The 15,089-nt window shown below is 33.7% G+C and overlaps 3 protein-coding genes and 1 pseudogene across 3 annotated transcripts; all 4 read right to left on the bottom strand.

Annotated features, from left to right (window-relative positions):
• Nucleotides 1–598: 598 nt before the first annotated feature.
• On the bottom strand, nucleotides 599–2,000 carry LOC129291826 (zingipain-2-like). The gene is made up of 2 exons (XM_054929366.1): nucleotides 1,565–2,000; nucleotides 599–1,185 (listed from the first exon to the last, which is right to left on the bottom strand). Exons 1-2 carry the CDS (start codon nucleotides 1,998–2,000, stop codon nucleotides 599–601), a joined length of 1,023 nt encoding a protein of 340 aa, XP_054785341.1.
• A 3,266-nt stretch (nucleotides 2,001–5,266) lies between these two features.
• On the bottom strand, nucleotides 5,267–6,864 carry LOC129291731 (zingipain-2-like). The gene is made up of 2 exons (XM_054929239.1): nucleotides 6,418–6,864; nucleotides 5,267–6,049 (listed from the first exon to the last, which is right to left on the bottom strand). The coding sequence occupies exons 1-2, from the start codon at nucleotides 6,854–6,856 to the stop codon at nucleotides 5,463–5,465; spliced, it is 1,026 nt and encodes a 341-aa protein (XP_054785214.1). The 5' UTR covers nucleotides 6,857–6,864; the 3' UTR covers nucleotides 5,267–5,462.
• Nucleotides 6,865–9,423: 2,559 nt separating this feature from the next.
• LOC129291606 (senescence-specific cysteine protease SAG39-like) lies at nucleotides 9,424–11,437 on the bottom strand (annotated as a pseudogene).
• A 1,055-nt stretch (nucleotides 11,438–12,492) lies between these two features.
• On the bottom strand, nucleotides 12,493–14,569 carry LOC129291607 (uncharacterized). Its single transcript, XM_054929063.1, has 3 exons — nucleotides 13,867–14,569; nucleotides 12,975–13,060; nucleotides 12,493–12,808 (listed from the first exon to the last, which is right to left on the bottom strand). Exons 1-2 carry the CDS (start codon nucleotides 14,377–14,379, stop codon nucleotides 12,989–12,991), a joined length of 585 nt encoding a protein of 194 aa, XP_054785038.1. The 5' UTR covers nucleotides 14,380–14,569; the 3' UTR covers nucleotides 12,493–12,808; nucleotides 12,975–12,988.
• Nucleotides 14,570–15,089: the final 520 nt, after the last annotated feature.

Raw genomic sequence — 15,089 nt, 5'->3', positions numbered from 1 at the left:
AATAAGTATAAGGCATTTCTATTTTCATTGTGTGTAGGCATTCTTTTTTCAATATTTTTTATGATTCTGTTGTATTCTATAAATCATCAATAATATAATGCAAAGAACCAAATATCTAATTTTGTTTCTCATAACCACCTCAACTTTTGCACTGAACGTTGCAACTTGGAATGTGTGCGTTCATCTTCACTTTCACTGTTATCAGCTTTCCAATATCTATACTGATCAAAGTCTTGTTGGGAATGTGATATCTTAGATTTAAATCAGTTGAGATTAATAGCTTCACGTTTCAGAGAGATAAACTGAGAAGATATACACAACTTGTAGTCATAATAATATATTTCATTGTATTATAATATATAAATACACAACAGATATACAAAATCACTCAATTCATGTACTGAGATTAAAATTAAAGTAGTATAAATTTGACAAACTTTCATGGACATGACTTGCAGCAATTGAACATGTGTGCATTCATTGCTATTTTCTAAACATAATGCAGTTGATAAGCACTACATGCTGCACAGATATACAACACTGCCCATGAGAAGTAGAAATTCATATTTGACGAAAACCAGAGTTTGTAGTTTAACAATTATGCAGTGGGATAAGAAGCTTGCATTGCTATACCGCAAAGGCCTTCTTGAGCATCCACATTTCTTTGCATCCTAATATATCCTTCCTCACCCCACTGTGTTCCCCATGAGTTTTTCACTAACCAATACTCAGCATTGTCACTGACACCATAACCAACGGCTGTGACACCATGATCCAACTCAGTGCCACAAGAACCTGTGAAAACACCACTGGAGTAAAATTGAAAATCAGATCCACTTGCATCTATGGCCACTGAAACTGGCTGGTTAGCCACAGCTTTTTGCAGTGCCTGCTCACTATTGGCAGGAACATCCTCATACCCATTAATGGTGGCTACATGGTTGGCTTCTTCATTGGCATTGCAGGTTCCATCAACACCCTTGTAAGGATAGTTGGCTTCTGAGGTTATACCTTTATTTTTCATGATGAATTTGAAGGCATCATCCATTAAACCACCTTCACAACCTTGGTCCACGCCTGTGTCACAGTCAACCAGCTCTTGCTCTGACAAAGAGATTAATTTGCCTGTACTCAACTTGGTGATTCCTTCTGTTGCTGCTATAGCAGAAAATGCCCAGCAACATCCTACAATATGCATGAAAGTTAAACAAAGTTAAACAGAACTTCAATCTCAATTTGTTAATTTCAAGGAATAATTGTTGAATTCCCTCTTGTCCTAATTATAGGGCAAAATTAACTAATTTCACAATCTTAAAGAAATGGTAGTTGACACTTTAAATTTGTTAAAAAAATGTGACTTTTAATTTTACCATTTACTGAAATTAATGACTATAATAAAGTATTGTGTAGAAATTAAAAACATGCCAACAACTTGTTGCAATTAAAGAGGGGTAATGTTAGGAGGCAAAAAGTTTAACTAACACATTTTTGCCCTATATTTAGAATCAAGTAAGACTTTAAAACTCTACCCTATAATTAAGATCAAAGAGAGTATTATACTCACCACATTGGCCTTGGTTCTTGACAGGGGTCACTGCACCTTGCTTTCTCCAATCTACAGAGGAAGGCACATCAGTCACATTTGCATATTTGAAAGAGGGTGTTCTTGAGATTGAGGAGCACATGTGACCCTTGAATCTATTTCTAGAAGCTGTGAATTCTTCATTGGTGAGATCTGCAAAGTGATTTATGCCTAGTTTATAAGGCTTGGCTCCAGCACTGTTAAAGCCTTCAATGTATTCCACATTTTGCTTGAATATATTGAAACGCTTCTCCTTCTCCTGGGGGTCCTTATACACTCTACCATATTGAACCATCCATTGCTCATGCCTCTCCTTCATTGAAGCTTCTTGAAGAGTTCGTGATGAGGCCTGAAATGCCAACATTCCCAGAAAAAGAACCAATGAAAGGAGATGCTGAGATTGAATTTTGAAAGCCATGTTACTGTGGTAATGGAAACAACTGATGATTCAGATGATGTCTCGGTCAAGTGTGGTAAAGTGATGTGATGATATCTGATGTTCTTGAGGTTAAGGTATATAAAGCAAAATTTAAGCTGACTTGTCAATTAACCATGTTCAGTGATTTAATCAATAGAGAATAATAAAGAAAGGCCTTTCTTTTTGAAGTACCTGAAAAAATGTTATGAGTGAGACAGCTTGGTATAGTGTTAAAATGGAGGTCTTTTGAGAAATATTAAAAGGCATGTTTTTTTTTTTATTTGATTTTAAAATTGCCGGTATAATAAGTAACTGATGCTTCAGACTTCCGAGTTATCATTCTAAGACACAGACAATAAAGGGGAAAGTGGTATCATTCAGAAACGTTTGTATGTGGAAGACTACGTTATATATGCTGCATATTATGTCTTTTGTCGTTGATTTACTTAGTTGGAATGGAAAGTTGTCGTCCTTGTTAATATATATACATATATATAAGAATCATCTTTGGTGTGTGTGTTGCTTGTAACAATTAAAAAGAATGTCAATTAATTTGGTTGTTGTCGTTGTCAAACTGATTAATCATCATATATATGCTTTGTTTTAAATTGTGGGTAATTAATATATCTATAGTATTATAGAATAAAATAGAATGGTATTTTAGATTTATGTTCTTAAATTTTTTCTGTCACGTTCTAACTATAAATTTTGATCCTCATACAATGTTGAATAATCTTTTTAATCAATTTTAAAGGTCAAAACCATTGTTTTGTGAAAATGTATCCAAATACCCTTATTATATATTAAAATCAATTATGTATCTAAAATCATGTTTTTTAAAAAATATCCAAACATTCATTATACATGTCAAAATCAATTTTGAATTCAAAACTATGTTTTTTTTAAAAAAAAATTCCAAACATCCTCTTATATATCAAATCAATTAACCCAAAAATATGATTTGTAAAATAATTTATAGGATTTTTTGATAAATATTTTGAAAAATATAATTGAAAATATAAATTAAAATAGTAGCTTATAAGATAGCCGTAATTTTAAGTTCATAATTAATTTTAGCATATATAATGGGTCTTTAGATATTTTTTTTTTGAAAAATATGATTTTTAGATTCACAATTAATTTTAACATGTGACAGGAATGTTTAGATATATTTTTGCAAAATTATAATTTTACTTTATTTTTAATCTTTCTTTTCAATTCTGATTAAAATCAATTTTGCAAATCAATTATATACATTATAGCATGATCAAGTATATTAAAAAAATTAATCATATTAATTAACTTTTTATAATTAATTATATTCAAGTGAAACCTAAAGACACCAAAAGTAGAGAATTTTCAAGTTGTGTGTGTGTGTGTGTGTGAATAAATTGAATTATCCATCATGCATGATGATGTGCCTATTTGGAAAATCTATTTAATCAATTTTAGATGTCAAAACCATAATTTTTTAAAAATATATCCAAACACCTCTATTATATGTTAAAATTAATTATGTACCTAAAACCATGTTTTACTAAAAATATTCAAATACCCATTATACGCCCTAAAATTAATTTGAATCCAAAACCATTTTTTCTTTAAAATATCCAAACACTTTTATATATGTCAAAATCAATTATAAACTCAAAAAATGTGATTTGTAAAATATTTTATATGATTTTTTGATAAATTTTTAGAAAAGTATAATTGAAATATGAATTAAAAAGCAGGTAATAGTAGCTTATGAGATAACCGTGGTTTTAGGTTCATAATTGATTTTGTCCTGTGTAAGGGTGTTTGGATATTTTTTAAAAAATCATGATTTTGGGTTTATAATTGATTTTGGCATGTATAATAGGTGTTTGGATATATTTTGAAAAACATTATTTTGAATTCATAATTAATTTTAATATGTAACAGAAATGTTTGGATATATTTTTACAAAACTATGATTTTATCTTATTTTTAATTCTGCTTTTCAATTCTACTTTTTAATTTTAATTAAAATCACTCTTATTAATCAATTTTATAAATCAATTATATGCTATATAACATAATCAATTATATTCAAAATCAATCATGTTAATTAATTTTTTTCATAATCAATTATACTAAATTAAAATCCAAACACACCCCATGTTAATGATAGTCTATTTCCTAAGATGTATACAAACTACTATTAGGACCCAAGTTATTAATCATTATTTTAAGTATATTATGAAAATCACTTTACAAAAATTAGAGATCACCCTACTAAAAATACAGTTTTTAGAAAAAGGGAAAGCATGCGCACATTCTAAAAAAAGACAAAACTTGTGTACTTAATATTACATACTTAATATACTTGTATTCAATCAAATTAAGATAAGTAGATTTTAATATATTAATAATATTAATAACAAGAATATGTTATGAAATAAATAATTTATAAAAGATCTACATATCTTTATTTAATTGAAAACAAATACTTCAGGTACATAAGGTTAAATATATAAATTTTTTCCTCTAAAAAATTCTGCACTTTGATTCTTTCATAAGTATGCAGTGCTGTTGATCATCTCTATAATAGACTCCTTTGGCTTGGAGAAACCAAATATCTTGCATGGTATTGGCTTTGGCATTAAGAAAATTTAGTAATTGTACTGATTGGCTTGCCCATTTTAAAATTATTAACTATATGGATATTTTGGACAACTCTCTTATAGGGCGTAGAAATTTTTATGACACTTGTATAACAAGCTTTATGCTCTTGACTAGCTTCTTTTCTTGTATGGTCTAACCATGCCAAATGTATATAAACTAGCTAAACTTCACCTATCATTAGTAAATGGCAGTTCAACGCTAAATACTAATAAATAGTAATAGGCCACAAGACATGGAATGTAAAAAGAATCACTAGCGTTGATGATTCATTAACAAAGACAAGGTACAAAAGAAGCCTGGAAAGAGCAAGCAAATGTTATTCTTAAACTCGTATCTTTTGGTTCTCATAACCTCCTCAACTTCTTTACTTAACGTTACAGCTTGGAATATGTTCATCTTCACTTTCATCACCATCAGTTTTCCCAATCTATACTGATAAGTCTTGTTGGGAATGTGATATCTTATATTTAAATCAGTTGAGCTTAATAGCTTCACGTTTCACAGAGATATACTGAAGACATACACAACTTATAGTCATAACAATATATTTCATTGTATTGTAATATATAATTACACATCAGATCTACAGAATCACACAATGCATGTACTGAGATTAAAACTAAAGCAGTATTAATTTGACATACTTTCATGGACATGACTTGGAGCAATTGAACACGCGCAGTGCTCTATATATTCACTGCTATTTTCTAAACATAATGTAGTTGATAATCACTACCTGTTGCACAGATATACAACACTGCCCATCAAGAGTAGAAATTAAGATTTGACGAAACCAGAGCAATTGTAGTTTAACAATCAAGCAGTGGGATAAGAAGCTTGCATTGCTATGCCACAAAGACCTTCTTGAGCATCCACATTTCTTTGCATCCTAATGTATCCTTCTTCACCCCACTGTGTTCCCCATGAGTTTTTCACTAACCAATACTCAGTATCGTCACTGACACCATAACCAACGGCTGTGACACCATGATCCAACTCAGTGCCACAAGAACCTGTGAAAATCCCACTTGAGTAAAATTGAAAATCAGAGCCACTTGCATCTATGGCCACTGAAACTGGCTGGTTAGCCACTGCTTTTTGTAGTGCTTGCTCACTATTGGCAGGAACATCCTCATACCCATTAATGGTTGCTACATGATTGGCTTCTTCATTGGCATCGCAGGTTCCATCAACACCCTTGTAAGGATAGTTGGCTTCAGATGTTATACCTTTGTTTTTTATGATGAATTTGAAGGCATCATCCATTAAACCTCCTTCGCAACCTTGGTCCACGCCTGTATCACAATCAACCAGCTCTTGCTCCGACAAAGAGATCAATTTGCCTGTACTCAACTTAGTGATTCCTTCTGTTGCTGCTATAGCAGAAAATGCCCAGCAACATCCTGCAATATTCATGAAAGCTAAACAAATTCATGCAAAACAATTCAATCTAAATTTGTTAATTACAAGGAAAAAGTGCTGTACTCCCTCTGGCTCTAATAATATTTATAACAAAAGTTGACTAATTGCACAGTTTTTAAGGAGTCATAGTTGATTCCTTAAATTTATAGAAAAATGTTTGACTTTCCAATTTTGCACTTTATGGAAATTAAAGACTATAATAAAGTGTTGTATATAAATTTAAACATGCAAACAACTTGTTACAATTAAGGAGGGGTTTTAATTACCTCATCTTTACCCTATATTTAAAATCAAGTAGGACTTTAAAACTTTGCCCTATAATTAGGACCGAAAGGAATACAATACATACCACATTGGCCTTGGTTCTTGACAGGTGTCACAGCACCTTGCTTTCTCCAATCTACAGAGGAAGGCACATCAGTCACATTTTCATACTTGAAAGAGGGTGTCCTTGAGATTGAGGAGCACATGTGACCCTTGAATCTATTTCTAGAAGCTGTGAATTCTTCATTGGTGAGATCTGCAAAGTGATTTATGCCTAGCTTATAAGGCTTGGCTCCAGCACTGTTAAAGCCTTCAATGTATTCCACATTTTGCTTGAATATATTGAAACGCTTCTCCTTCTCCTGGGGGTCCTTATACACTCTACCATATTGAACCATCCATTGCTCATGCCTCTCCTTCATTGAAGCTTCTTGAAGAGTTCGAGATGAGGCTTGAAATGCCAACATTCCCACAAAAAGAAGAGCCAACAGAAGAAGGTTGTGAGACTGAATCTTGAAAGCCATGTTACTGTAATAATGTAAACAACTGATGGCTCAGTTTAGTCAAGGGTGGTAAAGATGTTGTGTTGATCTTTGATGTTCTTGAGCTTAGGATATATAAAGCAAATTTAGACTGACTTGTAAATTAACCATATTCAATGATTTTATCAATAGATAATATATAATTAAGAAATTAAAGCCTTTCTCTTTGAAGTACCTGATAAAATGCCATGAATGAGACAGCTTGGTAAAGTGTTAACATGGAAGTCTTGAGAATTCTTAAAAGGAATTTTTTTTTTAAAAAAAAATATGATTTTAAAATTGTGGTATGATTAGTTACTAATGCTTCAGAGTTATCATTCAAAGACACAGACAATAACGGGAAAAAATGGTATTCAGAAACGTTTGCAAATGGAAGAGTACTAACAATTATGATGCTACATATTATGTCTCTTGTCGTCGAGTTACTTAGATGGAATGGAAAATTGTCGTCTAACTTGGTCAATATAAAAATAAAGAATCATCTTTGCCGTGTGTGTTGTGTCTAACAATTAAAAAGATTGTCAATTCATTTGGTTGTTGTCATTGTCAAACTGCTTAATCATCAATAATATAATAGGCATTGCTTTAGATTGTGGGTAATTAATATATCGAGATATAATAAAATAAAATAGAATGCATGGTACTATAGATTTATGTTCTTAAGTTTTTCTCTGTCACGTTCTAAATATAAATTTTGATACTGATGCAATGTTGAAGTTGGGCATTTTCTAATTAAATTTTGTATGTGCGTGTGCGTGTATATAATTAAGAAATATAACCATAAATTGATGAATTATTCATGATGATGATGTAGATGATAGTTGCCTTAATGCCTATGATCATACAATATGTGGGTTACATCAACCCACCTCACCAAGCCCTCAACCTACTACGGGCTGTATTAGAAGACCTAGTTTTTGCTCTTGACTTGCTTCTTTTACTGTATGATCTAACTATCATGCCTTTTGTGTATAGAGAGAGAGAGAGAGAGAGAGATGACAAACAGAGCCACATCTCACAGTTTGCAATGCTTCAATGTTTGAGACGTGTGAGTAACGCATGGATGCCCCTATCATGGGAAAGTGTTCAAGGAATATAATGTGAAGGAGATGTGTTACGACTTACAAGATATTCAAGCAAAATAGGAATAAAGTATTCAAGATTTTAATAATGCAAGTTCCTTTGGTGTTACACATTAGATATGGTAGTGAATGTTGAGTTTTGATGGGATAGTAAGAACATAAAGTTGGAATAGCAGAGATGAGAATGTTGAGATGGATGTGTGGATATACACGTAAAAACAAAATTCGAAATGAGCAAATACGAGAAAAGTGGGGGTGGCACTTATTGAAAAAAAAATGGTAAAAAATCATTTGAGATGATTCAGATATGTACAAAGAAAACCATAAAAGGCACCTATGAGGAGAGTGGAACAGATGACTTTGAACCCTGTCAAGAAGGTAGAGGAAGACTGAAGAGAATACTTTTGAAGGTTGTTGAACGAGACCTTTTAATTAACAATATTTTTAAAAACTTAATAAATGATAGAATACAATGGTGTCATATAATCCATATAGCTGACCCTACTAATGGGATAAGGCTTGTTGTTTGTTGTTGTATTGAAATTAATAGAAATTGATATCCTTCCTAAAGGATTAACTGTGTTTAGATTGAATGAAAGAGACTTGATTTTCTTCTAGTAATATTAAGAGTTCAAATCTTGTTACTGAAGAAAATCATATTGGATGAGCTACCTCCAATTAAACCCAATGATACTCAAAATAGATCCAATTATTCCAGATATAAGATAATTGTATAAATAAAAAAATCACTCATTAAGATAGCTGATCAAAAGTTCTAACACACACACTCACATATAAATCAATTATGTACGTTAAAACTTCCTTAAATAAGTGCACGTTTGCATGCAGACATCCGAATAGAAGGCCACAAGGACCTACATAATCGGTATTGGGGGCAATTACCCTCCACATAAAAAAAAAAAAATCATTTTACTCAATATTATATGTATGATGTATATGTATAAATGATTTTCAATGTTTAATAATGCCAGTTCTAATTCTCCCATAAAATATATGTATGTATGTGTTGCACCCTCATTCTAAAATTTTAGGATCAGTCACTGGTCCTGGAGCTTGCCTATTATTAAACTGGAGTACAAAGCTACTTTTAACTCATCATTGACTTTTGCATTATCAGATCCTAGTCAAACTTCAGCTGTCATCAGTAAATGATATTTCAACAATAAATGCTAATGACAAGACAAGCCAAGCCCCATATAATGCAAAGAACCAATTTCGATTCTCATAACCTCCTCAACTTTTGTACTGAACATTACAACTTGGAAAATGTTCATCTTCACTTTCATTATCAGCTTTAGACAATCTCTATACTGATGAAAATCTTGTTGGGAATGGGATATCTTATATTTAAACCGGTTTGAGCTTAATAGCTTCACATTTCATAGAGATAAACTGATGATATACACAACTTATAGTCATAACAATATATTTCATTGTATTATAATACATAATTACACAACAGATCTATAGGATCACTCAATGCATGCACTGAGATTAAAAATAAAGTAGTATAAATTTGACAAACTTTCATGGACATGGCTTAAGCAATTGAACATGTGAACTCTATATATTCATTGCTATTTTCGAAACATAATTTAGTTGATAAGCACTACATTTTGCATAGAGATACAACACTGCCATCAAGAGTAGAAATTAACAATTATGCAGTAGGATAAGAAGCTTGCTTTGCTATACCACAAAGGCCTTTTTGAGCTTTCACATTTCTTTGCATCCTAATGTATCCTTCTTCACCCCATTCTGCTCCCCATGAGTTTTTCACCAACCAATATTCAGTATCATCGCTGACACCATAACCAATGGCTGTAACACCATGATCCAACTCGGTGCCACAAGAACCTATGAAAATGCCACCTGAGTAAAACTGAAAATCAGATCCACTTGCATCTATGGCCACTTAAACTGGCTGGTTAGCCACTGCTTTTTGCAGTGCCTGCTCACTATTCGCAGGAACATCCTCATACCCATTAATGGTGGCTACATGGTAGTCTTCTTCATTGGCATTGCAAGTTCCATCAACACCCTTGTAAGGATAGTTGGCTTCTGAGGTTATACCTTTGCTTTTTAGGATGAATTTGAAGGCATCATCCATTAAACCTCCTTCACAACCTTGGTCCACACCTGTGTCACAATCAACCAGCTCTTGCTCCGACAAAGAGATCAATTTTCCTGTACTCAACTTAGTGATTCCTTCTGTTGCTGCTATAGCAGAAAAGGCCCAGCAACATCCTGCAATACGAATGGAAGTTAACAGTCATGCAAAACAATCCAATCTAGATTTGTTAACTAAAGGATAATTGTTGTACAATACTTACCACATTGGCCCTGGTTCTTGACAGGAGTGGCAACACCTTGCTTTCTCTAATCTACAGAGGAAGGCACATCAGTCACATTTTCATACTTGAAAGAGGGTGTCCTTGAGATTGAGGAGCAATGTAACCCTTGAATCTATTTCTAGAATCTGTGAATTCTTCATTGTGAGATCTGCAAAGTGATTTATGCCTAGCTTATAAGGCTTGGCTGCAGCACTGCTAAAGCTTTCAATGTATTCCACATTTTGCTTGAATATATTGAAACGCTTCTCCTTCTCCACATGGTCCTTGTACACTCTGCCATATTGAACTATCCATTGCTCATGCCTCTCCTTCATTGAAGCTTCTTGAAGAGTTCGAGATGAGGCTTGAAATGCCAACATTCCCACGAAAAGAAGAGCCAATGGAAGAAGAAGGTTCTGAATTGAATTTTGAAAGCCATGTTACTGTGATAATTGAAACAACTGCTTCAGAATGATGTTGTGATGACCGGCAATGTTCATGAGGTATATATGTAGAGCAAAATTCACTCTGACTTGTAAACAATCATGTTCTATGATTTAATCACTGAAGAATAGTAAAGAAAACCCTTTCTTTTCAAGTTCCTGAAAAAAAAATGTTATTCATGACAGCTGGGAATAGTTTCAAAGTGGGGGTCTTTGAGAAATGTCTTAAACGGTAAGGAGTTTTGAAATTATGATTTTTAAATTGCCAGCATAATTAAATAATGTTTCAGAGTTATAGCTAAATGCCAACCTTAACCTCAAGTTATCATTCAAACGGAGAATAATGAATACAAAACATGGTATTCAGAAACGCTTCCGTATGGAAGAACAAAACATGGTATTCAGAAACGTTTCCGTATGGAAGACTAACAACTATGTATGCCATATATTTATGTCACTGAAACATTTTGCTTGTCCTTGACCTTGAGTTACTTATATGGAATGGAAAGTTGTCTTTTGTTATCATAAAAACAAAGAATTTAAATGGTTGCTAAACCAGGTTACTTCTATGCATGGATCATGCTTGCCATGTGTGCTCTGCATAACAATTGAGGTAATTTTTAGAATGCCAATTAATTTGGTTGCCATCATTGTCAAACTACTTGATCATCAAATGATATTGTGGGCGGTTAATATAACATATTATAATAAAGTATAATATTCCTTATCTTATTTTTATAAGTCACTTTTAGCATATTTCACTAGAACAAAAAAAAAAATCTTAAACTCATTGACTATCTAAAGATTCAAAAAAGTTTCTCATTTGACCCTAATTAAACATGCATACTTTAAAAATAAAATGCTCCAACATTTAATAACCTTACCAGCATTTAATGTAGGCAAAAGGATAAAGATAAAAAGAATCATAAAGCTTCACTATAATAGGACCAAAACAAATGTTTTTTTTTTTTTACTGAAAAAACAAATGTTTTTTTAGAGGAATAGATTAGAACTATAGATTTAGTATGCACGGACTTGCGTGTACGAGATTTCAAGTAAAAAAAGGGGGACCCAAAAAAAAAATAGAAAAAAAGGAAAAGGAAAGGAAAGGAACTGACAAAGAAAAAGCAAAAGAAAAAAAACAAACAGAATGCAGGCAGTCTAAAATAATGCTGCAGTTAGATTCTGAGCGTTTATATACACCACACACACACTCCGGTATTTCAACTAGCCTTGTTGCAGAAATCAATTCTGTTGCATGATATTGACTCCGGTCTTCACATTGGGAGTGAGGCCAAATCAAGCTACATCTAATGAGAAGATGTTTTACAAGATAGACAAGCAAAATGTGCATACTAAAACTACACATCAGATCTGAAAAGTGTATGCACAGAAATATTAAGATTTCAACAATGCAGGGAGCTCATATCAGATCTGAAATATGCACGACACTGAAATTAATAGAAAGCTCAGTCCCTCGTGGAGGCAGCCGATCAGAACACACACACACACACACACACACACATCAAGACCCTTACAGCGGGACCTGGTGCTTGCCCATTAAACCAGACTACAAATCTACAATCAACTAATTGAATTTACATCATAAGAAACTAGTCAAGCTTCAATTGTCACTAAGAAATGGTATTACACCACTAATGTTAATGAATAGTAAAAGGTCTGAAAACATATTATGGCAAAAGAATTACCAAAACGAATATGAAGAGAGCAGGTAGATATAATTCTTGATAACGGATGCAAAATTTTCTGGATGAATCTTTATATCACAAAGTTCTATATGATTCTGTTTATTACAAAGTTCTATTGCAAAATTGACTCGTCAACATACACCCAACATATATTACAAGCACAATGACTTTTGACATGATTCTTCGCAGACTTTTCACCTGAGTTCATCACAACCAATGCTCCTGTCTAGCCTTATCAATTTCAGAACACACTTGATTCTCCAAAGTTATCTTGTGGTTGCCTATTCCAAGAAGTCTTCCTGCCAATAATCACGAAGATGCAGGGGCCACCTCTACTGCACTAGTTCTGCAACATATGACGGAGAACACAAGGAAGAAAAATGTAAAATGTCAACTTATAATCTCCAGCCCACCTAGTGGGATAAGGCTTGCTGTTGTTATTGTATAATCTCCAGCAACATATACAGTGTAATCTGAAAACCGTGTGAGTCATATCACAGCTTTTCGTTTACCTTACTTGCATGGTTTACAGTACATCTCTTACAATATTTTCCTGTTTTTCCTGATCAAGCCGATATTGAAGTTTAGAAGATTTACCCTGCATTTGACAATTTACAAGAGACAAAAACCTGTTCAGCATAATTCCTTTCGCCATAGTAAGTAAATTAAAACAGCAAGGAATAAAAGTACTCATACAAGTCAACAACAATTTAGAATGTCACCAGTTTCTTTTTAGTCTAGAAAAGCTATCCAATCGCCTTGCATATAGTGGTTCCCTGGAAAAAACTAAGGGCCAATTACATTTCAAACTTGGGTTGTGCGATATAGCTCATTGATCATTTTATGGAGTACAAGTTACAGCTTTCATGCTTCTTTAAGGGCATAACTCCAAGTCTAAATAAGTTATCCTAACTTTTTAAAGTAGAGGCACTAGAGTCACTTTCATCAGCAAGCTCATTTTTTATTCGACTTTTCTTTGCATTCCCAACCTATTTCTGTGTACCAAACAGTTCCCTTTAAACAAACACCCCATGGATTTGAGTACCCCTAGTAAAGTAATTTGGATCCTCAACTAGTAAATTTCTAAGGTGTCACTGAAGTAAAGGAAGAATGACATAAATGAGAGTATGAACACGACCACCTACTTTCTCTATTTTCACCCATTTCCCTTTTTGCCTCTACATCTCTCTACTTCAGGGGCAACAACTTCTCACTTCAGGATACATATTCATACTAAAGAACAAAGAAGAAAAAGGAACAGAACACATGAATGAATAATTATTAGCATGAACATCCACCAAACCAAACCAGTTATATGGATCAGTGCTTCGCAAATATACCGTAAATTAACTGGACATCATATATGAATCAAGGAAATGAGATAAACAGATTTGTTCACCAAACCTTGGAAACAGCTTCAGCCATGAATCTCCCATCTTGAAAGCCAACTACATCTTCAGACCGAACCGCCACACAATCCCGTGGCGTCTCGAAAAGGGATAAAGAGAATTGCTTGCGAACAACACCTACATCAAAATAAATCAACCCAGAATTCGGTACATCCACGCGAATACCTTTCACTGGGAACCAAAGAAACAGATCCTGAGCCGATATTCCCGATAACGCCCCGATCTGCCCAAAACTCAAAGTGCCCGTAATGTTTCTCTCGAAATGCAATTCGTTCTCGAACTGGGCATTACAAGCTTGATCCAAATGCGCCCAGAATTGACCCTCCCCATCGATGTCGAATTCCTTCACACCCTTTGGTAGCAGACCCTTGGGGAGTCCATGGGCGTTAAGAACTTCATAGATAGACGATTGCTCAGAGCTCGAACTGGACGCAGAGGCAGCTGTAACTACGGAGATAAAGGAGAGATAGGAAAGCAGTAAAAACCGAAGGCGAGGGAAGGAAAGCATTTTCTTTTGGTGGTTTTGTGAAATTGGGTGTCTCAACGCATTGGAATCAGAAAGGGCCGGTGGTTGAAATCAGGGTTTTAGGATTGGAATGAAGAATGCGACGAGTGGGAAGGCAAGTGATGGCGAAGAGAAGGGAACGTAGGAAGGAGACAATTGTGAGCTTGTGACAGCTTCGAAACAGTGAGGAGTTGGAGAATAATCAATTATTGGTCATGGAGTGGGACCTACGTTCTTAGTTTGTCAAGTTGTGCGGCATTAACCAATCTTGGGAAACCGAAAATAAAAGAAGATGGAGGGGGGCACATTCGGCGCCACTGCTTTCAGACACATGTTCTCCGTAAATGATCTGGTCCATTTAAATTAAATATAAAAAGCTTAGATTTAAATTTTTTATTTATTTTTTATCTTATTTATTTTTTATATTTATTAAAATAAAAATTTATAATTTTTTTAATAAATTTTGTAACCCAACTCGTTTGAGTGACTGACCCTTTCATACTCATTTATTAAGGTTGAGGATGGATGAAACCAAGTGTCAAAAATTGCGCAAGTGAAGCCAAGAAATAAATTGTAATGCAACTACTAGGACTCATGTCGGAGGAGTTTTAAGTGTGATGTTATACCCGCATTAGAAGGATTTTAAGAGAATCATGGCCATATAAATGGACGCACTACATACCTCACTGAGCTAGCTTTTGAAAATAGAGTAA

Source organism: Prosopis cineraria, unplaced genomic scaffold (genome assembly GCF_029017545.1).
Source record: "Prosopis cineraria cultivar Desert tree isolate PC_DT_omini unplaced genomic scaffold, ASM2901754v1 PC13, whole genome shotgun sequence".
NCBI lineage: Eukaryota > Viridiplantae > Streptophyta > Magnoliopsida > Fabales > Fabaceae > Prosopis > Prosopis cineraria.
Note: the sequence above shows the minus strand (reverse complement) of the source record. Positions and strands in the feature narration are given on the sequence as shown.

What these genes read in the sequence shown, in the direction of transcription:
- LOC129291607 (XM_054929063.1), bottom strand. Translation starts at nt 14,379, where the DNA reads ATGCTTTCCTTCCCTCGCCTTCGGTTTTTACTGCTTTCCTATCTCTCC. An exon ending in TGGCTGAAGCTGTTTCCAAG is followed by an intron (nt 13,061 to 13,866) that starts GTTTGGTGAACA and finishes TGTCAAATGCAG; the next exon opens with GGTAAATCTTCTAAACTTCA.
- LOC129291731 (XM_054929239.1), bottom strand. Translation starts at nt 6,856, where the DNA reads ATGGCTTTCAAGATTCAGTCTCACAACCTTCTTCTGTTGGCTCTTCTT. An exon ending in CAAGAACCAAGGCCAATGTG is followed by an intron (nt 6,050 to 6,417) that starts GTATGTATTGTA and finishes TGAATATTGCAG; the next exon opens with GATGTTGCTGGGCATTTTCT.
- LOC129291826 (XM_054929366.1), bottom strand. Translation starts at nt 2,000, where the DNA reads ATGGCTTTCAAAATTCAATCTCAGCATCTCCTTTCATTGGTTCTTTTT. An exon ending in CAAGAACCAAGGCCAATGTG is followed by an intron (nt 1,186 to 1,564) that starts GTGAGTATAATA and finishes TGCATATTGTAG; the next exon opens with GATGTTGCTGGGCATTTTCT.